The 22,660-nt window shown below is 44.5% G+C and overlaps 1 protein-coding gene across 1 annotated transcript in view; it reads left to right on the top strand.

The window, feature by feature from the left end:
- WNT1 (Wnt family member 1) overlaps nt 1-21,324 on the top strand; it is a 40,336-nt gene extending 19,012 nt beyond the window's left edge. The window contains exons 2-4 of the mRNA XM_033937623.1: nt 12,238-12,491; nt 17,713-17,978; nt 20,535-21,324. Of these exons, the coding sequence (XP_033793514.1) occupies nt 12,238-12,491; nt 17,713-17,978; nt 20,535-21,023 (1,009 nt within the window). The 3' untranslated portion in view covers nt 21,024-21,324. The remainder of the gene's footprint in view (nt 1-12,237; nt 12,492-17,712; nt 17,979-20,534) is intronic.
- Nucleotides 21,325-22,660: the final 1,336 nt, after the last annotated feature.

Here is a 22,660-nt window from a genome sequence, read left to right as displayed (position 1 = left end):
GGCTGGATTGTACAAGCAGTGCCGACATCAGCAGTCATAGGCGTCGGAACGGGGGAGGCCACAGGGACCATGGCCTCCCCCCCATATTGGCGGGCGCCAATCGGTGCCTGCCTTCCCACCCCTTTTTCCGACGTTGTACTTTAGGGGCAGCTGCCGTGCAGCGTCAACGACCAGGCTTTCCGTGAGCAGGCCTGCTCATTGACGCTGCGCAGTGGCTGCCCCGAATATTTAAAGTCCAATGCTGGAAGAAGGTAGGAGGTGGAGTTAAGAACTGGTGATGGGCCGGGCCATAGCATTCCCCCACCAAATCAAAGAGCATAACAATGGCCGCTGATCATGTGTCAATCACGCAATGGCGTCGTTTGTAGAATTGCCGCTACCTCAAACAAAAATGTAGGCCAGGGTTTTGAAGGACCTAGGTTTGACATGGATCATGTCTACAGAGGCGCCTAAGAACGCTTAAGGTCATTTCCGGTGTTAACCATGCCAACTTTGACCCCAGGCATTCTAAGACACCTCTGTAGGTGCGACGAAGGTGCTGTTTTTGTAAGTGCCTCTAGGTGCCTACATTTTTTTAAAACAATTTTTAAATAATTTTTTAATGGCTTTGCCAGTTAAGTTAGGCGCTGGTAGGGTGTCCCCTTGCATCTAACTTAAGGCGCCGCTTTTAGAATATGATCCACAGTGATTAAGAAGTCTCTAATGAGGGGAGAGTAATAGAAAGAGAAAGAGGGAACAAAAAAGGGGGGAAAGAACCTCTATTTAGTTTCTGGACAGCTTACTTGCACATGCAATGAAGAGTAGGTATAAAGAAGGTAATAGCCATAACTATATATATATTTTTTATTTTTTATTTTTAAATTAATTTTCTATCTCGTTTTCCCCAAAGATCTCGGGTTACAGGTTAAACATACATAATATACAGTTTAACAGGTTATGATTTGCACTGGATTTGTCATAATTTCACTACAAGTTTATGATACAAATTTTTATCCTATATTGACACATGCAACCATCAAAAAAGAACACGATCATAAGTATGATAATAAAAGGCTATAGTACCATTTATTGTAAAATTAGAGAACCAAATATTAGATTCCACACCTGAGCAGAAATAAAATGACATGTATGTATCTGTCCAATGATAATCTACCTGCCTTAAGCAGCTAGATAGCTCGTACTCAAACAAATAAAACTCATCCAGCTAGGATTTAGAGAGCAAGCATGGACCTCCACGCCCCGCTACCGAGTCAAATGACCCAAAATGATATACCTTAATTTTAACAGCTTCATAAAATTAGGGTTCTAAACAGCAGTTAGATCAGGTGTCCTGCCAGCTGCGACAACCTAGAAAAATACACAGGCACAGTACATAATCTAGAGAAAAACATATGAAAAAAGAATGTGGGTGGGAGGGAATGCCACCTCCAAGGAGCAGGAACCAGAATGGACCCTTGGAAGGGGAGGTTTAAATGGAGGAAGCCTATCTCTGCCCCTGTCACCAACTCACCAACCCAGAGCAGGAATTTTCACACCAAGGCCAGATTCAAAGGTAAACCTTGGCCGCGATTACATCTTTTAAAATTTAGCTCCTCCCTGTAACATCCCAGCCTCAGAGTCACTTATTAAGAGGGAGTCCTCAAGATAGGTCCTTGTCTTTTTTAACTAATGCTAAGGAGACATAGAAGGGGTACCTCATCTTTCTGCACTTGCATTTGTGAGGATTTAAATGCCCAGTTCTTCTTTTTCTTGCCAGCATACAGGACCCCTGATATTTTTTTCTGGCCTCCATGAAGAGCAGGGTACAAAAAAAGATTTTTAAAAATAGACAGAACAGAGGGGGAGGTGTTCTGGACTTTTGAGAGCACACGGTTAGAAACATAGAAATAGACGGCAGATAAGGGCCACGGCCCACCAAGTCTGCCCACCCCAATAATCCTCCCCTACCTTTCTCTGTGAAGAGATCCCACTGGCGATCCCATTTTGACTTAAAATCAGGCACGCTCCTGGCCTCGACCACCTGCAGTGGAAGATCATTCCAGTGATCAACCACCCTCTCGGTGAAGAAGTATTTCCTGGTGTCACCGTGTAGTTTCCCGCCCCTGATTTTCCACGGATGCCCTCTTGTTGCCGTGGGGGCCTTTGAAAAAGAAGATGTCTTCTTCCACCTCGATACGGCCCATGAGCTATTTGAACGTCTCGATCATGTCTCCCCTCTCTCTGCGTTCCTCGAATGAGTATAGCTGCAATTTTTTCAGCCTTTCCTCATACGGGAGATCCTTGAGTCCCGAGACCATATGAGTGGCCATACGCTGGTTCTGCTCTAAGAGCAGCTAGAGCTGCACACAGATCTGAACAGAAGAAACTGGTATTGACACACATTTACACATGTGCTGGTGTTTGAAAAATTTAATGCACAGAATATGATTCTAGTACATGCACAAATGTTTCTTCCGTCCAGACCTGTGTGCATCTTTTGGGTGCCCTTAGTGCAAAGCCATGTGCACATGCATCCAATGTGCTCCCCCAGGTTAGTGCAAAAGTTTTGCACAGGGCCTATTTGCATATCAGTGACTAAACATGTGATGTTATGCTGTACACTAAGATATCAGGGCCACAACCCAGTCGGGTTTTCAAGAATTCCACAATGACATGCTGCGTTTCCTGGTTTCATTATATGCAAATCAATCTCATGAATATTCATTATGGACATATTGAAAGTCCGAGTGAGTTGTGGCCCTCAAGGACTGTGGTTGTGCACCCCTACAACTGCTTGTATCTACGTGTCTGAGCACCTCTCTCTCTCCCCTGCCCCCCAACTAGTTCAGAGTTCCCAAATTGCCCAGTTCTAGGAGAGAGATTTTGTAACAACCCTATCCTCACATATTAGGGGTCCTTCAGTACTGGGTAGAGCTTGGAAGTGCAAAGTCCACATGCCTTTGAAATGTAAGTTTAATACCAGGACTGGTCCAAAAGCTTCCCTCCTTGAACTGGTGAACTAGACACCTCTGCTACTTTTATGTATTTGCTAGATACAAATTCCCCTGTTGGAAGCTGCTTGCTCGTTTTGGGGGTTTTTTTTTGTTTTATGAAGTGCATAAAGGTACAATAGATATTTTCCCTGTCCTTACTGGGCTTACAAAGTAAGTTTTTTTTACCTAGGGCAATGGAGGGTTTAGTAGTTTCTAAGTAAGTTAAAGTTAACAATAAAGAAACATAAGACAGATGGGCACACAAACTGATACCCAGAAGCAGCCAAACTCCCTTTCGGTAGCAGCTTCCAGTGAACCAGGCATTCTCTACCAGAGACGTGAATAATGAAGCCAGCAGCGCCCCCTGGCCGGTTAGGCTTGGAACTGCACTCTGCCAGCCAGCGTCCCCTATAGCGGAGGCAGGAGATGGAACCTATGCAATGGAACACTTAAACAACCAGACCTCTCCCTCTATCAGGAAAGTAGACATTTAACTCAGCCACAGAGCACAAAACTTAAACGATGCTTTATACTTGCTATCTGCCCTCTCTGCCTTCCACTTTGGAAACTTTTCAGCTGCCAGAGAGCAGGTAAACAGCACCGGGACTATCAAAATACTGTACAATATCCCTTTGCTTTCCATGTTTCATTGTGGAAAGGGGATTTCAGCTATTTGTTCTCCTGTTCCGGAGAAAGGAAATCATTTCTTTCTCTCTCGCCTCTAGCTACAAAATCTTAACTTTGCTGCAGCTAAAGGTGAGGCAACTAGACAAAGCAGCTTGACAGGATCTGCTGCAGGGAAGATAGTCAGGTACCCAGTCAACTTAGATGCCAAGCAGAAATGCTTTCTCAAATCTCTCCAGGGGGGATCTTCAGGATTGCCATAATGAATATTCATGAGGCAAATATGCATATTTTAAAGACGCCTTATATGTAGATTTCTCTTGGGTATCCATTATGGTAATCCTGAAGATCCCACTGGCTAGATGTGCCACAGGAGAGGCTGGGGAGCTCTTCCTCGACACCTGCATCCACATGGTGGGATTTCACCTGACTCTTCTGTCTTGCATCTGGGCATATTGGGGGGAGGGAATATAGGGGCGGTGCCCCCTCCAAAAAACGTTCCAGGTGCTGGTACTGAATTGGCAACCGTATCCCTGCCCCCCCCCCCAGGCTAATATGATCTCTGTACTCCATGTCCCCCACCTCCACCCCCCAAACCGATGCCCTCCCCCACTGATAAGTATATATTTCAGGGGCTTCTCCTTGACTCTAGGAGTGTCAAAGTCCCTCCTGGAAGGCCGCAATCCAGTCGGGTTTTCAGGATTTTCCCAATGAATATGCAGGAGATCTATTAGCATACAATGAAAGCAGTGCATGCAAATAGATCTTATGCATATTCATTGGGGAAATCCTGAAAACCCGACTGGATTGGCCCTCCAGGAGGGACTTTGACACCCCTGTTCTAGGGGAAATGCTTGAGGACCTGATTTTAAACCATTTAGATAATTTGATAGGCGGTATATAAGTACCTATAAGAAATAAATGGCTTTTCAATCATCAGCACACATCTTCAGAAGTCTATTTTCATTGTTTCAGAAACAGGGAGGGGGGGGGAGGATTTCCAAAGTTTTAGATCAAAGCCGACCAGATCCTTAGCCATTAATAAAGTCCATGTCGCTGATTCTGCTTTCCTGACTTCTAGATCCAGACCACACGAAGAAGAAGACAAATAGTTCAGAAGCTCACAATGACGTTTCTAAAATTGCAGCCAAGAAAGGAAAAAAAAAATAAAAAAGACACCAGAAACTCCCAAGTCTGCCTCTGATGACAAAAAGTAAGGCAGCGCTTCCAGGAAGAAGACAGAGACCATGTGGCTAAGGGGGATCCCGAGGAGAAAACGTTCTTTCAAGGGACACCCATCACTCCCCTCCCCATTATTTTTTTTAATTATTATTTATTCCATCGTCTAGATTGTTCTCTTAAGGGAGCTCAGAACGGTTTACATGAATTTATTCAGGTACTCAAGCATTTTTCCCTGTCCTGGCGGGCTGACAATCTGGGGCAATGGGGGGATTAAGTGACTTGCCCAAGGTCACAAGAGGCAGCGTGGAGTGGCTCTCTATAAGTTTTCTTTCGTTTAGGGGGGTCGGTGGCTTTTTAATGTATATATATATATACACTGTGTTACTGATATAGCAAATCATCATCCTATCTTTAGTTTTTTGTTTGATTTCACTACATTTAAAGTAGTCACGCTACTTTATCTATGATGTATGGGATACCTCTCCCCTCTCTGCTCCTCCCTTCCCCCCGCCCCCAACTTTTTTTTGTCTGAAGGAGTCATTCTCGATTTTAGCTGCTTGGTGAAATATTTTTTTTTTCCCAGCCCACCATCCTCTTCAACTATGAGTAAGCCAAGGGGGGACCTGAGAAGTGGGGGAGGGGGGGCCAAGGGGACCTGAGAAGTGGGGGAGGGGGGGGCAAGGGGACCTGAGAAGTGGGGGAGGGGGGGAACAAGCGATCTCCCCTCTATGCATTCGGAGGGTTTTGTATGTGGAGAAGGATTTGGGGTGGAGGTTGTCTGTAAGGGCATTAATTGCAACCTCAACCCCCCCCCCCCCCCGTCCCTGAGCAATTTGATGGGAAAACTGCTCCTACTTGCTGTGCCCCTGTGAATAGGAGCAGAATGTATCTCCTGCCCCTCATTGTTAGACTGAGGGCTTCAGCTGATAGAGACCCTCCTTCTGCTCCCTATAAGAACAGGCGAGAGGTGAGGAGACACTGAAGGGACAGCGGCCGAAGCTGCAATCCTCCACATCAGCTGCACATCTGTCTCGCGACCTCTCCCTACTTTTTTGTTTTTCCTCCAGAAACCAGAAGATTGGAGCCTTCTCTCCCGTTTTCCTATTTCTTAAGGCAGCAGAATAATCTCTTTTCTTTCGCGTGTATAGTTTACAAGTCTGGCCTAGAAGAGATATATTCACATATTACATAATCTTTCCAGCTTTTTTTTTTTTTTTTTTTTGCTTGAGAGAAAAGCTCGTCCTACAGCCCCTGTGAGGGAGAGAGCTCTGCAGTGCCAGGGCTCCCTTTCATCCGAGGAGACGCCTCCTGCCCCCGAGAGCCATGAAGCCACTAGCGTTTATTTTGAGCTTCAAAACTTTCTGGGTTTTGACGTTTTCCTCCTTGTCCAACACTCTGGCGGTGAATAACAGCGGGAGATGGTGGTAAGTCTTCCTTCAAAAGATCTCACGCTAGCCTTTCGCGGGTAGAAGTGAAGGAGCTGCCCCTCGGGGGGAAAGGGACGGAATGGTCAGATCCGCTGCTTCCAGGACCCCACGTTTCTCCCTGGGGTTGTGGGTTCAAATCGTGTGACCTTGGGCAAGTCACTTCATCCTCTACTTCCCCAGGTATATTAGACAGATTGTGAGCCCACCAGAACAGATAGGGAAAATGCTTGAAGTGTAGTTGTGAGACTAGGGAAAGGGATTTGGGACTTAATATATCGCTTTTGTAGTTTTACACCCACATTCAAAGGTACTTCAAGCATTTTCCCTGTCCTGGTGGGCTTACAGTCTGTCTAATGCACCTGAGGCAGTGGAGAATTAAATGATGTTGCCCAGGGTCACAATGAGCAGTGCGGGTTTTGAACCCACAACCTTGGGGGGGGGGGAGCTGAGGCTGTAGCGCTAAGCACTACACCACATTCTCCTCCCCCAAAAAATTGTATACAAGTCCCAATCCCTAATTTACTTAGAAAGAGGAGAGAAAACCTGACAAGTGGCCACATCCCTCCTAGAAAGCAAACTCTGGCTACCTCTTTAGCGCTTTCTGGCTTTTATGTGTCTTGAGTGTAAGGTGCGTTTGCAGGGTAGTAACTAATTTTGTCTCTCCAGCGCCCACTCCCCACGTGGTCCAGGCTTCCATTTCCGTGTAACAAACATTTCAAGTCTCTTTCATTCTTCTCCACCTGAAATTTTACCCCTCGGATCAAATAACTCCTTTTAGTTCTAGTCTCTGCGTTAAAGTGCGTCATTTTCCCAGTTTAATAACTAGGGTGATAGGAACCCCAAGACTTCTGATATGACTTACTGAGAATTATGGCTTCAGACTTCTTTGCAATGTTTGAGATTATAGATGGATGAGTGGGCTCAGGTGCAACAACTTTCATATTTTGCTAGATCTTGCAAACATATGAAACACATGTAAAATTGAAATGACTTGGCATGTAATCCACGGACTATGCATGGCTGAATACTAGAATTATTTTATTATGGGTTTATATATAGTCTGACCAAATTAAGGGCTTAAACCCAGCAGTATTCAGCAAACTGCAGTGTTACAAGTCTGAACTGGACCTCCTAAATCCACATTGAAGAGGGTTATTGGCTGGGTAAAGAGGGACAAGGTTTAAACTGGGGTGGCTTCCTTAAGAAGAGACTTAGAGACCATGTTATAATGAGAGATTCTGAGCGCTGTTTCTTATATGCAAAAATGCTCGGTGGGGGGGGGGGGGGGGGAAAGTGGATTTTAGAGCGCTGACTTGGCCTTTGATATTGGAAAGGATCGTACTTTTAGAAAGGGGCATCCACGCTCGAAGTTTAAACTGGGCTTAAAAATCTGCCAGTTAAGCGGAGGTCGGAGCATCTAAGCCTCTGAGCAGACTTACCTGAACCTGCCATTAAAAGTGAAAAGGGGCTTGTGAGTTTAGCTGACTGAAGCTATTGTGTTAGATTAACACGGATTCTGTACTAGAATTTCCGATGCTTATACTGTAAATATACTGACAGGTTATTTTATTCCTAAAGGAGAAACCTGGGGATATGCACACAGATATTTATTACTTGGCGCTCCCCCCCCCCTAACAAGCTGTAACTCTTGTCATTTAAATTCCCCTATAACAGGACCATCCACCAGGGTCTCAGTCACCTGCCTTTGCAGGCTCCTTGGGTCTCTAATCTGGGTGGTTTCGGGCAATAGACAAAATCTCCCTTGTTCCATGTTTGCAAAATAAAAAATCCAATCTGAGTTCTTTCAACTCTTGCTGAGCTTTGAAGATAGGTCTGGAGAACTCCCTGGCCTAAACAAGCCAATTTTCCCTAATTCACGGGGATTTTTTTAACTGTCCCAATATACACCTGTTACACGTTGCCTCTTGCCTGGTACCGCTTTGCAGTTGACCTACGAAGAAACCAGACAGTCATTTCTCCTAGCGAAGATGTTGAGACTTAGGCTAATTTACATTACCTGCCGGTTCCTCTTGGCTCTACTGGACAGCCAAGCAGTGGATTATCTTTACAGCTAAGATAAAGTTAAATGGTTATTCTATAAATAAATATACATATATTAAGAACCATTAAATAATCAAAAAGGACTGTGAACTATAGATTCAGGTCACATAGTAATTCAAATTCACACTATAGATTTTATCTGTGGGACAAGCCTCAGATAATGGAGTAAATCTTCCCATATTTGGGATTTCTTCAAGAGAAAGAAGCCATCTTCTCTTGCGCTCCTTTTAACATCACAGGCTTGAAACCCACCTCCGTACCAAATACAGTACTTAATAAATTTTTATTACTTAATAAAATCTATAGTGTGAATTTGAATTACTATATGATCTGAATCTATAGTCCACAATCCTTTTTGATTATCTTTACAGCTAGCATCTTTTCAACGCTCCAGGGGGAATCTCTGACCTTCTGTCATGAATGTGGGCAGAAAAAGACCGATAGGTCCATCCGTTCTACTGTACGGATATATAGTACAGCTGCCTGACCGCTTGCAGGGTCCCACTGAGCATCCCATTCAGCTCTTGTCTTCTTCCTCACTGGGTCTCCAGCAGCCAGATCCTACACTCAGTTCAACACCTTCCCATTTTCTTGTTTTTCTCGGTGCTGGCTCCCCAAGATCCCTGCATTTCAGAATGCTTTTCCATTCTCATTTTGGGTGCACAGCTCATCCCCCTTTCACGGCCAGCTACATATACATAGCATTCCCCAGGAGGTGGACCCCTAGATATTGAAAATGGTTGCTTTTTTTAATCGTTATTCATTTTAAATCCAAAAATAAGTGCAACATATTATACAGACATTTTACATTTTAACAGCACTTAAATTCAATCAAAATTATATTCTATGACAAAATACAAATATCATCCCCCCCCCCTTTCTACATATCCAAAAATTGCACTCAAATTAAAAGTATCTTCCCACCCACCCACCCTGGACGTATATGATCAAAGGGCAAAATCAACAGTCATTCCTTACAGAATTTTGTCAATGGCTCCCAGATATCCTTTAACTTTCTATAATGTCCCTGCTGTATAGCAATCATACGTTCCATTTTAAATGTGTGGCATAGAGATTCCCACCAGAAAGTATAATTTAACCGATCCCAACTTTTCCAGTTTCTTATAATAAGTTGTATGGCAACCCCTGTCATAATAAAGAGAAGTTTATTATTCTGGGAAGATATTTGGCTTTTAGCCCTCATTAACATGCCAAATAGCACGGTATCGTATGACAATGGCACTGGATTTTCCAACATTTTATTCACTTGACCCCCAAATGGATCTCCAAAACCCAAATATCAAGGGACAATGGTACAGTAAATGATCCAAAGTCCCTACCTCAAGATGACAGTGCCAGCATCTATTAGACTTGGAACTATCTACTTTCTGTAAACGAACAGGGGTCCAAAAAGATCTATGTAACAAAAAAAAAAACCCATGTTTGTCTCAGATGCAGACGCCGTACATGAAAATGGTCGCTTTTTTGGTTGCTGTTGTAATGATTTGAAGGAGGCTTTCATCCAGTAGCTTTGCTGTTTGGGCTTGAGGCTTTTTCAGGCTGGGAGTCTTTTTCTCATGTCCTTATTATCGAGAAAAGTCTGTGTGTGCGTGTGTGTGTGGGGGGGGGGGGGGGGACGCTGACGCTGACTTACAGGTTTAATATCACCTTACTTTTTGCTGTTTTTACTTATTAACCTTGATTTCTGTGTATTCAGTGAGATTAACACGGCAACCCCTCTACTTTATTCTTATATTCTATAAATGATAAGGGAAAATATTTTCCCACCCCCTTATTGCTGCCTCTTCCAATAAAAATACATTTTAAAATCACAAATTGTCTAACAGGGAGTCTCAAACCCTAGTTCTTCTAATTTATTTGACCTCTAAAGGTTTTCTGATCCCCTTCCGTGCTAAATTATAAACAGGAAAGAAGTATTCTGTGTTATAGAGTTTGTCTTGAAAAAGACATTGCCTCATTCTGCAGCTATGGAAAATAATTTTTATTAACAAGGATTCTTGCCTATTAGAGTGGGCTTTTTATCCACCAGTAAAGGACCTTTTAGCACAGTAGCAGATTAAATTCTCTGCATTTATTTTGTAACGTCTGTCACCAATGCTCTCTCCTGTTAAGAGTACTGACCAGGAGGTGACTATAAGTCAGTGGTCTCAAACTTAAACCCTTTGCAGGGCCACATTTTGGATTTGTAAGTACTTGGAGGGCCACAGAAAAAATAGTTAATGTCTTATTAAAGAAATGACAATTTTGCTTGAGGTAAAACTCTTCATAGTTTATACATTTGTTAAAGGAAAGATTTATAAACTATAAAGAGTTTTACCTCATGCAAAATTGTCATTTCTTTAATAAAACATTAACTATTTTTTCTGCGGCCCTCCAATTACACTTCCCCCTCAATATTCAAGGGGGTTAGGGGCAGAGCCGGCCCGTGAATATTTAAAAAATGCAAATAACTTTTAGGGGCAGCTCTGACCCACCCCCGCCTTCCTCCTGCATCCTGGACCTTACCTGATGGTCTAGCTGCGACCCGGGGCAGGATAGATTTTCCTATGCTCCTGCCCCATGCAGAGACATCACCAAAATGGCTGCCGTGAGTTCCCGTTGTAGTCTCGAGACTATAACAGGAACTCATGGTAGCCATTTTGATGATGGCTCTGCATGAGGCAGGAGCGTAGGAAGATCATTCCTGCCCCTTGTCGCCGCTAGACCACCAAGTAAGGGCTGGGGAAGGTCCAGGATGCAGCGTTTCTTTTCACCCCAAAAAATCACAAATAACCAAATCCGCGGGTATTGAAACCGCAGATTCGGAGGGACAAGTGTATCCTATTTTTTTCTGTGGCCCTCACAGTTAAAGTTTAACATTTTTCCTTTTCCTTTGAATTAAGAAAAGATTAAAACAGTTATAACAGGCATGCACAACTGCCTTGAGCTCTCACCTCTTCCAGCACCAGACACACGCACAAGCTGCACTGCCTCCAACCATTTCTCCAATGGTTACCTTACGTTCTGGAACGTTGACCATCTCACTGCTGTAACCTCAAGCGCTTTCTTGCATCTGCACACAATTGGACTCCACCTCACAATCGCATACAGACACAGGAGAGCGCTTGCGTGAGGTTACAGCAACCACCGGACACTTGTGGACTGGACAATTGCGTACAGACCGAGGGCCTGAAAATAGTACTTGGAGTTTGAGGCCGCTGCTATAAAGCTTTCCTACCCTATCTAAAGTGTGGAAAATGGTACGCACCTGTAAAAATCTAGGTGCATTGAAAAATTGTTTTGCAGTTTGCATACGAGCATTCATAGAGTGTAGTCTGAGCGGAGTAGGGCTAGTGTTACAATGTCTTTGCACACAGTCACACCTTCTCCAACATTTATGTGTGCCTTTATAAACCAATCAAAAAACTGACCATGTGGTCCAAACGTATCATCAACAGAATTTAATAGAAACAGACTTTTTTTTCCCCTGGAACTTCCCTTGGCATCCTGTCCTGAAATTACCCCCAAGTGCCAGAGACTGACCTTTCTCTAAGTCTCCACGGCTTGTTCTATTGCCCTGATCTTTCCTGAGGATGGTTGCAGGAAAATGGGAAACAGATAGCATCTGTCCTTTCTAAGTTCTAAAGAACGTGTCCCTAAAACTGTCCAGGTGATCCCAGCATTGGTCACATTTTCAGGATAGCCACAAGGAATATGTACAGTTCTTATAATAATACACTTGCAAATGTAGTTGATTGTGGAAAACCTGATGGACTGTGGATTCACCAGGACAGCTTTGGCAAGTTCTAATCTAAGGCACGACAAGGTGTGTGGAATTCTTCTCAATAGGCAGCCCTAACTGCACAAGAAAAAAATGTGCTTTCGCTAATTAGAGTGAAATCCGTGCTATTATAGTCACTGAACTAGTCAATAATCAAATAATGAGGATCTTCTTTTCATGCCCTGTTTAGGGGAATTGTAAATGTTGCCACCTCCACAAATTTATTAATGGACTCCAAGAATGTGCAGCTGGTTTTGGACCCCAGTCTGCAGCTACTGAGTCGGAAGCAGAGGAAACTGATTCGCCAAAATCCGGGAATCCTGCACAGCATCAGCAGTGGCCTGCAGAGCGCCATCAAGGAGTGTAAGTGGCAGTTCCGGAACCGCAGGTGGAACTGCCCCACCACCCAGGGCCCAAACGTCTTCGGCAAGATAGTCAACAGAGGTCAGTCTTGGACTCAGAAAAAGTGGGGATTTTTTAGATGAAGGGATCAGAGATATTCCAGAACAAGAAAGTCGACCGTGATCCCTCCACAAAGGAGACACGACCAAAAAAACAATAGGTTTTTTTTGGAGAGTTGATGTCCAAGATGAAAGCTTTATTATACCAAATAAATAATCCACATAAAAATGTCTCGGGCCTGAACCTCTGGAAACATATGGACCCATCGCCACTATAATCTTCTTCAGGGGTCCCTATTGGTCCTAAAAGCAGTCTTGTGGGTTAAATAAAAAATGTAAACCTCTGCGCTGTGGAGATGTACTGAAGAAGACTATAGTGTCAAAACACGAATCGTGTTGGGTCCATATGTTTCCAGAGGTTCAGGCCCGAGACTTTTTTTTTTTTTTAATTCAAATTTTACATTTTAAACAATGGATTAGAATTACAATATATGAAGCCATGGATGGTAACCCCCATCCAAAGAAATATTAAAAGGAAAAAATAATATTCATTATTTCGTCCACAACGATCCAAGACCTAAGTAAATAAAGAAATACTAAAATCATTTATCAGGAGGTCTGAGCCATTTTTATGTGGATTATCTATTTGGTATAATAAAGCCTTCGGCTTGGACATCAACTCTCCACAAGCCTATTGTTTCTTGGGATCAGAGATATTGTCATCTTTAAAGGCAGCAATTCTTGTTCGTATTCAGAGGGATGGACTTATGGCACATTTTGCTAGAGAAAGTATTTATAGAATTTGCTTTACCCCCTTCCAACCTTAGATAATAATCAAGGCACTTTAAAAGGAAAAATGAACTAAAACATGGTTAAATACAATAAATTAATACAGGTAGTAGTAACAGAAAATAAGATAGGCTGTAGTTTCAATGGTAGTCTACTTATGAGGGGCCGCTGAAAAGGTCTCAGCCCAGCCAAGACGAGAATGATGTGGAGCCATGAAGCTTACAAGTTATTCCACACTTTTCTTGACACTTTTTTGTTTCTGTGATATGAAAAGTGTGGAATAACTTGTAAGCTTCATGGCTCCACATCATTCTCGTCTTGGCTGGGCTGAGACCTTTTCAGCAGCCCTCGTATGTTTTTAGAAAATGTCTATTCTAAGGGGTATGCTTAAATTGTCATAACATCTGGAAAATGGCCAGCTTTTTTATGCTTGTAATCCACCTTGAACTGAAAGGCTGTGGCAGACTATAAATTAATAAATGGAATGTTAATAATAATGGTAGTAAGTGCTTTATGTCTAAAACACATGCGGGATAATTCTGTTAAAGGTGTGCCACTTATACACGCTTGCCCTAAGCCCTGGACTGTAGCATACATGGCGAAGGAGCAGGGTGAGACATGGGCCTGCCAAGCATCAACATGTACACTTACAGCAGGGTTGTCCAACCTCAGCTCTCACCAGGTCAGGTTTTCAGGATTTCCCCAGTGAATATGCCTGATATCTGTTTGCATACAATGGAGGCAGTGCATGCAAATAGATCTCATACATATTCATTGAGGAAATCCTGAAAACCCAATTGGATTGCAGCTCTCGAAGACCGAGGTCTAGAGGTCTGCACGGGAACGAGGATAGCGGGAATCCCGCGGGGGTCCCACGGAATCCCCCCTAACCCACGGGACTCCCACGGGGACCCCCCTCTGGCCCACGGGACTCCCACGGAGATGGACGGCTTTGGAAGCAGGTTCGTCCATATAATATAATGGACACGTCAGCCTTAGTAAAAGAGGGGGTTTATAAGTTAATTAACTGAACAGAAAAAAAAAAGGGTTCCACCAAAGAGATTCCACAAGGAAAACAGCAGTGCAAACACAAAAGAAACTGTGGAATTGATGATCCTGTCAGAAGTAATTGCTGCTTTTTATGGGGACGGGCGGGGATGGAGGTAATTCCTTGCGGGGATGGGTGGGAACAGAGAGGATCCTGACGGGGACAGGTGGGGACGGAGAGGATCCTGAAGGGGACGGGTGGGGACGGAGAGGATCCTGGCAGGGATGGGTTGGATTTCTGTCCCCGCGCAACTCTTTACCGAGGTCGGACACCCTTGTGTTACAGAATCCTGTATGATGCACACATTGAGAACATAAGCCGTGCCTCTGCTAGGTTAGACCTGAGGTCCATCATGCCCAGCAGTCCGCTCACGCGGCGGCCCATCAGGTCCAGGATCTGTATACTAGCCCTCTATCTACACCCTTCTATCCCCTTTTCCTTCAGAAATTCCCATTCACTTCACAAAGACAGTGACACTATACCATAGAAATGTCCCGATCCAATAAAAAAGTGAAGAAAACAAAAAGACCTCAACAAATAGAGCATGCATCTATAGCAAAAGCTGGGCAGCCATCAGCTCATGTTCATTATCAGTCAACAAAGTAAACTCCACTTATTTAAAACATAAAAGTCTCAAAATGATCAATGCCCATCTACACCCTCCCAGCCAGTGGAGGATGGGCAGGGGAGGGCTTCAATGGATGGGAGGGTGTAGATGGGCTGGAGTAAGTCTTAACAGAGATTTTGGCAGTTGGAACCCAAGCACAGTAGCTTTGGATTCTTGCCCAGAAATAGCTAAGAAGAAAAAATTAAAAAAATAAAATAAAATAAAAAATTTAAATTGGATCAGGTTGGGCAGACTGGATGGACCATTCGGGTCTTTATCTGCCGTCATCTACTATGTTACTATGTAATTATTATTAGTGTCACTACATTCAACGCTTGAAGTGCTGCTGTAAAATGCTGTCCAATCAATCTTGTATCAAGCAGATCTATAAACAATTAGTAAAGCCAACATAATAGTAATAATAATAAACTTCACATAACAATAAATTATTTCTCATCATGACAGGAGTCGCCATACTGCTTATTATGAAGAATTGGAAAAATTGGGAAAGGTTAAACTATAGTTTTTGGTGGGAAACACTGTGCCAAACTTATAAGTTTGAACGTATGAATTCAATGCATTTGGGACTTTATAAGAAGTTCAAGGAAATTTGGGACCCATTAACAAAATTTTGTAAGAATTGATTATTAGTTTTGCCCTTTAATTCTGCACATCCAGGATGGTGTCAGGTCAAAAGCGCGCCGGGACAAAGGCGCGCCCAGACAATTGAGCGCAGCGCGGAGGCGCGCGCCGCTCTAAATTACTGTTTTTAGGGCTCTGACGGGGGGGTGTGGGGGGGGAACCCCCCACACTTTACTTAATAGACATCGCGCCGCGTTGTGGGGGCATTGTGGGAGGGCGTGGGGGGTTGTAACCCCCCACATTTTACTGAAAACTTAACTTTTTCCCTGTTTTTAGGGAAAAAGTTCAGTTTACAGTAAAATGTGAAGGGTTACAACCCCCCATAACGCCGGCGCGATGTCTATTAAGTAAACTGGGGGGGTTCCCCAACAAAACCCCCCGTCGGAGCCCCTAAAAACTGTAATTTTGTGCGGTGCGCGCCTCCGCGCTGCGCTCAATTGTCGGCGCACGTTTTTGTCTTTTGCGCCGTTGTCTATGAACCATCCAGGATGAGTGGATGGGAGGGGATATGTAATTAATTTATTATTTGATTGCAAGGTTGTTTATCTCGATCATTTGCATTATATTAAGTGTTTTTACACTTTTTAGGAAGGGTGGGGATGGGGAGGGGGTTATATATTTATTGTATCATTTGAAGGAATTGAGTGTTGTCTCTTGTGTTAACTGATTGATAATATGTTGCACTTTGTGCTGGTTTTAAAATAAATAAAGATTTAACAACAAAAAAAAAAGCATATTTGTCCCAAATGTAATCCACCTTCTTGCAAAACCATAAAATCCCGACAGGGTTTCCTCGTTTTGCCACAACACTTCATCAGGGGATGGCTGGAATACACTGTAATCCACTCCACCAACACTTTCAAAATGGCCCTTTTGAAGCAGCGTTGTGCTGAAACAGGAAAACCCTTTCAGGATTCAATGGTCTTGCAAGCAGAAAGATTACGTTTGAGTCAGATAAGTTGACTGTCCAGGCATCTACAAGCATGTAACCACTGTCCAGAGACAAGATAAGAACATAAGAATAGCCTTACTCGGTCAGACCTAAGGTCCATCAAGCCCAGTAGCCCGTTCTCACGGTGGCCAATCCAGGTTCCAAGTACCTGGCCAAAACCCAAGGAAAGCTAGGGACCTCCCTCCACTTCAAAATCACTGAGCTCTGGAACAACCTTACCTCCCCTCTTTGGAACTTGAGCTCTCTCCAAGTTTTCCGCAAACATCTGAAAACCTGGCTTTTCTCAAAAAATGTAAGTCTCCCTCCAACTTAGGAATCAAGGAAACTCTTATATCTTGGCATCCCAAGTCCTCTAAATTTTCTTCACACTTCTACCTCTAACCCTCTGTTGTAGTTCCTTCCTATTTCTCCTACTGTAAACCGCGTCGAGCTCTACGAACGTGGAGATGATGCGGTATACAAACCTAAGGATTAGATTAGATTAGTAGCAATATTCCATGCTACCGATCCAGGGCAAGCAGTGGCTTCCCCCGTGTCTTTCTCAATAACAGACTATGGACTTTTCCTCCAGGAAATTGTCCAAACCTTTCTTAAAACAGCTCTTATCACAACCTCTGGCAATGCGTTTCAGAGCTTAACTATTCTCTGGGTGAAAAAATGTCCTTCTATTGGTTTTAAAAATATTTCCCTGTAACTTCATCGAGTGTCCCGTAGTCTTTGTAATTTTTGATGGAGTGAAAAATCGATCCACAAATCAGCACTCTCACAGCCTCGGGCCTTTATTTTTTATCATTGCATTTCCATCCACATTAAGCATCACACACATATTGATAAATTCTGATTTTGTATAAAATTCCTTAAAAATAGAAGCAAAACAGCTTTATTGACGAAGAGACATCAGAATTCTGAACAGTAAATGGGAGGGAAGGAGTAGCCCTAATGGTTAGTGCAGTGGACTTTGATCCTAGGGAACTGGGTTCATTTCCCACTGCAGCTCCTTGTGACCCCGGGTAAGTCACTCCATTGTGCCCCTGGTACCACATTTTAGATTGTGAACCCACAAGGGACAGAAAAAGTACCTGTATATAATGTCTACAGTACAGTAGACATACAGTAGCACTATAGAAATGATTAGTATTAAATTCTATTGTCAGTGTAACTGTGGGATCAGCAGGGAAAGTTCATCTCTGGTCAGCATTTGGTAAAGCATTCTTTCTCTTCTACAGGTTGCAGGGAAACTGCCTTCATCTTTGCCTTGACCAGTGCTGGAGTCACACACTCAGTGGCCAGGTCCTGCTCTGAAGGGTCTATTGAATCTTGCACATGTGACTATAGGCGAAGGGGCGCTGGGGGTCCAGACTGGCATTGGGGTGGCTGCAGTGACAACATTGATTTTGGGAGGGTCTTTGGTCGGGAGTTTGTGGATTCCAGTGAACGAGGACGAGACTTGAAGTTCCTGATGAACCTTCATAATAATGAAGCAGGAAGACTGGTAAGCCCCTCCTGCATAGTCTTTCATCACGGTGCAATATCTTTAGTGAATAAACCCACAGGAAAAATCCATGTAGAGCAGGAGGTCTCAAAGTCCCTCCTTGAGGGCCGCAATCCAGTCGGGTTTTCAGGATTTCCCCAATGAATATGCATGAGATCTATGTGCATGCACTGCTTTCAATGCATATTCATTGGGGAAATCCTGAAAACCCGACTGGATTGTGGTCCTCAAGGAGGGACTTTGAGATCCCTGATGTAGAGTCTCTGGCCAGATTAGTGGTTTCAAAACCTATCGTCAGAGGCACCTAGTCAGTCAGGTTTTCAGGATATTCACGAGGCATATTTGACTACAACAGAAGTCATGCAAGTAAATATTTCAGGGCTTAGATACAGTATTTCTCAACTCGGTCCTGGAGTACCCCCTTGCTAGTCAGGTTTTCAGGATATCCACAATGAATATGCATAAACTCTATTTGCATACACTGCTTCCATTATATGCAAATTTCTTTCATGCATTTTTATTGTGGATATCCTGACAACCTGACTGGCAAGGGGGTACTCCAGGACTGAGTTGAGAAACACTGGCTTAGAAAACAATAAGGCAGGCAGTCTATGATATCCAAGGTCTATACCCATGTTTTTTATGCAAATATTTCATGCATGTTCTTACTGTGGATATTCTTTAAAAAACTGCGATCAACTGAGCATCCCAAAGGACAGATTTGAGAACTACTGTGTTTCCCAGAAAATAAGACCTACCCTAAAAATAAGCCCTATTCCCTGGATTTGCTGGCAGCAGTGCTTCCCCGCCCCCTGCCACCCAGCTGAACCCCCCCCTGCTGACCCTTCATCCTTCCCTCCCATCCGAACCCCCACTGACCGTGAGCCCTACATACCTCCCTCCAGAGCAGTTTCGTGGCCTTCTCTCATCGGGGAATTCCCTCTGCTGCATCACTGATGATGTTATCAGTAACGCAGCACAAAGAAGGCTTCGATAAGAGAAGGCCGTGAAACAACCTGTTTAGAGTGTTGCCGGTCCGATGCTGTTCTGGATGGAGATATGTAGGGCTCGCAGTCAGCGGGGTTCGGATGGGAGGGAAGGATGGAGGGTCAGTGGGGGTTCAGCTGCACGGCAGGGGGTACTCAAGGGTTCTCCTGTATAAGGGATGGGAGGGAGGGAGCGAAGGATAAAAACTGGGCAAGGGTTCTGCTGCACAGGGGGATGGGAGGGAGGGAGGGATAGAAGATGGGCAAGGATTCTGCTGCACAAAGGGATGGGAGGGAGGGAGGGAGGGATAGAAAGATGCTGCAGAGGGAAGGCACATGGGGATGGGTGAGAGGGGAGGAAAGATGTTGAACATGTGGGGGAAGGAAAGGAAAGAGGAAGAATTGGGATGAAGGAGAGGAAGGGAGTAATGATCATGTACATGAAAAAAATAAGCCCTACCCGAAAATAAGACCTAGTGCGTTTTTTGGCCCCAAAATTAATATAAGACAGTCTTATTTTCGGGGAAACACAGTATTGATCTAGAGCAGGGGTTCTCAACCCAGTCCTCAGGACAGACCTAGCCGGTCAGATTTTCAGGATATCTACAATGAATATGCATGAGATAAATTTGCATGCACTGCCTCCATTGTATGCAAATCTATCTCATGCATATTCATTGTAGGTATCCTGAAACCAAGGACTGGATTGAGAACCCCTGCTCCAGAGATAAATCAGCTTCCAACAAGAAAGGAGAGAGAGAAAAAAAGAGAACTCAAGAAGAAAGGGAAGAAGGAGAACTAGAAGACATAAAAGTGAGCAAGATAAGAATGGGAGAGACAGAAGGAAAGGAAGGGAGGAGAAATGTGTATAGCGGGAGGGTAACAGGGAGGGAGAGTGCAAAGAGAGAATGAGTGTTTGATTTGTGACATATTCATGAACGATGAGGCTTGAGGTGGTTGGTTGGAGGGTGCTGTTTTCCCCATGTGGAAACATGAATAATTCATTTCACAACCTCTGCAGTGAATCACAGCGCTCATCTGGCCAGACTCTTAGGGTCGCTGCTATCTGCAGACAAGTCTGTGAGAAAATGGTAACAATTTTTGTAATCGCAATAAAATGAATTAATTGGAAAGCGATGGGTAGGGGGAAGGGAGGTCATAGCTTCTGCTTTCCAAATGTGTGGGACAAGCAGTTTTGGACAGAATACATCAACTTTTATAGAAAACCTGCTCTTAATTCTTAATATTTGTTTCTTGCCAATATCTCTTACTTACTGTTATGGTAATTAAACAAACACTGTATCCAGACAGAGAAATATTTAGAACTGAGTAAATATACTCAGTCGGCAGATATAATATCATTGTCTCACATTAGACCTGCCCCAAGGGAGTTGCCCTGTTGGGATTCTAGCACTGAGGACATTCTTGTAAGTGGGCTCAAACTACTATGCCCCAGCTGGCACCCACATTGGCTTACAGCCTCTGGCAGCATGCCAAATTTCCTCTTGTACTCGTTCTCCATTCCCCAAATCCTAGATTTACTAACAGAGTTTCACCACACTTCTTCCAGACGGTGTTTTCTGAGATGCGACAGGAGTGTAAGTGTCATGGCATGTCAGGCTCTTGCACTGTGAAAACCTGCTGGATGCGACTTCCTACCTTCCGCACGGTGGGAGACTTTCTGAAGGATCGCTTCGATGGTGCCTCCAGGGTCATTTATGGGAACAAGGGCAGCAACCGGGCATCCAGAGCTGACATGTACCACCTGGAACCGGAGAATCCAGCACACAAGCCGCCTTCTGTCCAGGACTTGGTCTACTTTGAGAAGTCACCAAACTTCTGTACGTACAGCGGTAAGACGGGCATCGTGGGCACTGCAGGGCGCACCTGTAACAGCTCCTCTCTGGCTCTGGATGGCTGTGAGCTGCTCTGCTGTGGGCGAGGGTACAGGACCCGGTCAGAGCAGGTCACCGAGAGATGCAACTGCACTTTTCACTGGTGCTGCCACGTCAGTTGCTTGAACTGCACTAACACACAAGTATTGCACGAGTGCTTGTGAAGGCAGGGATGGAGGATGGAGGCTGCCGGCACTGGGATTCCTGCTCTGGGTGCTACCAGTGCCCCGGGCACTGCCATATTGATGTCACCCAGGGAGGTGCCTGCGAATTCCCAAACATCAAGGACTACTCTACCAGACTTTCAGACCCATGAGTCCTCCTGGAACTGCCTCTGTTGAAGTCAGGTTGATAGCGGGCTATACGAAGAAGCAAAAGGGACTAATTTAGGACATTTCCACATCAGAAAAATCACCAGTTCTAGTGAACAAACGAGGATATATGGATGATGGAGAAAAGCCTATAGTGTGCAATGACTGAGCTGAGGGAGGGGAGATACTGGAGGGTTTGGCAGGGGGAGGGAGAGGGGAATGAAGGTCTCAGGCCCCCATGCCCAGAACCTAACGCTGGCAGAGTCGATTAGCTCAGGACTAGCACCTGGGTTAATCGGAGTAGAATGCTCAGAGGGCTTTAGTGCAGGAAGAAACATGCACACCAAAGATGGCCGCCAATCGTATTTAAATGAAATCAGATGGATGTTATTGAGGTCATTTGCTCAGAGAACAAGGCACAAGCAAACCCTGCTCTCAACTAGAGGTCTGCACGGGAATGGGGATTGCGGGAATCCTGTTGGTCCCGCGGGGGTCCTGCGGGAATCCCCCCTAACCCACGGGACTCCCACGGGGACCCCGCTCTGGCCCACGGGTCTCCCACGGGGACCCCCCTCTAGCCCACGGGACTCCCACGGGGATGGAAGGCTTTGGAAGCAGGGTTCATCCATATAATATAATGGACACGTCAGCCTTAGTAAAAGAGGGGGTTTATAAGTTAATTACCTGAACAGAAAACAAAAAAAAGGGTTCCACCAAAGAGATTCCACAAGGAAAACAACAGTGCAAACACAAAAGAAACTGTGGAATTGATGATCCTGTCAGAAGTAATTGCTGCTTTTTATGGGGACGGGCGGGGATGGAAGTAATTCCTTGCGGGGATGGGTGGGAACAGAGAGGATCCTGACGGGGACGGGTGGGGACGGAGAGGATCCTGACGGGGACATGTGGGGATGGAGAGGATCCTGGCGGGGACGGGCGGGCATGGGTGGGATTTCTGTCAACTCTCTACGCTCAACACTGGAAACCTACACTAGCTTGGAACTGGCATTGAACGGTTTGAAGAGGTAATTTGTTATGATTTTCTGTTTAAAATCTGCCGAGTTTGATTTCTTGTAGAAGTGGAAGGAATGGGGTTACCATATGGCTCCAGTATAAGAAGAACGGATTGAGATATCTGGGTTTTACTTCCATTGAAGAAAAAAAACCCGGATGTCTCAGTCCGTCCTCCTTTTTCTAGAGCCATAAGGTAACCCTACGAAGGAAACCCATGCAAGCCTTTAAGTACCGGAACTGAGAAACAAATGTGTGCAGGTCCAAGCAAACCCAGAAACGAGAGCACACATTAGCACCTGTAGTCTGTGCTTCAATATAAGCCTTTCAAATGGAAGAAAACTTGATATTTAAAGGCACAGAAGGATGGCATCGATGTGGGTTTGGCCTGGGCATGTGCACAACGGCTGCACATACCACAAAACTAGGGATATCATATGGCTCCAGATTGAGACATCCAGGTTTTACTTCCATTGTGG

Source organism: Geotrypetes seraphini, chromosome 3 (assembly GCF_902459505.1).
Source record: "Geotrypetes seraphini chromosome 3, aGeoSer1.1, whole genome shotgun sequence".
In the NCBI taxonomy this organism is placed as follows: domain Eukaryota; kingdom Metazoa; phylum Chordata; class Amphibia; order Gymnophiona; family Dermophiidae; genus Geotrypetes; species Geotrypetes seraphini.
This window is presented reverse-complemented; position numbering and strand designations above follow the sequence as displayed.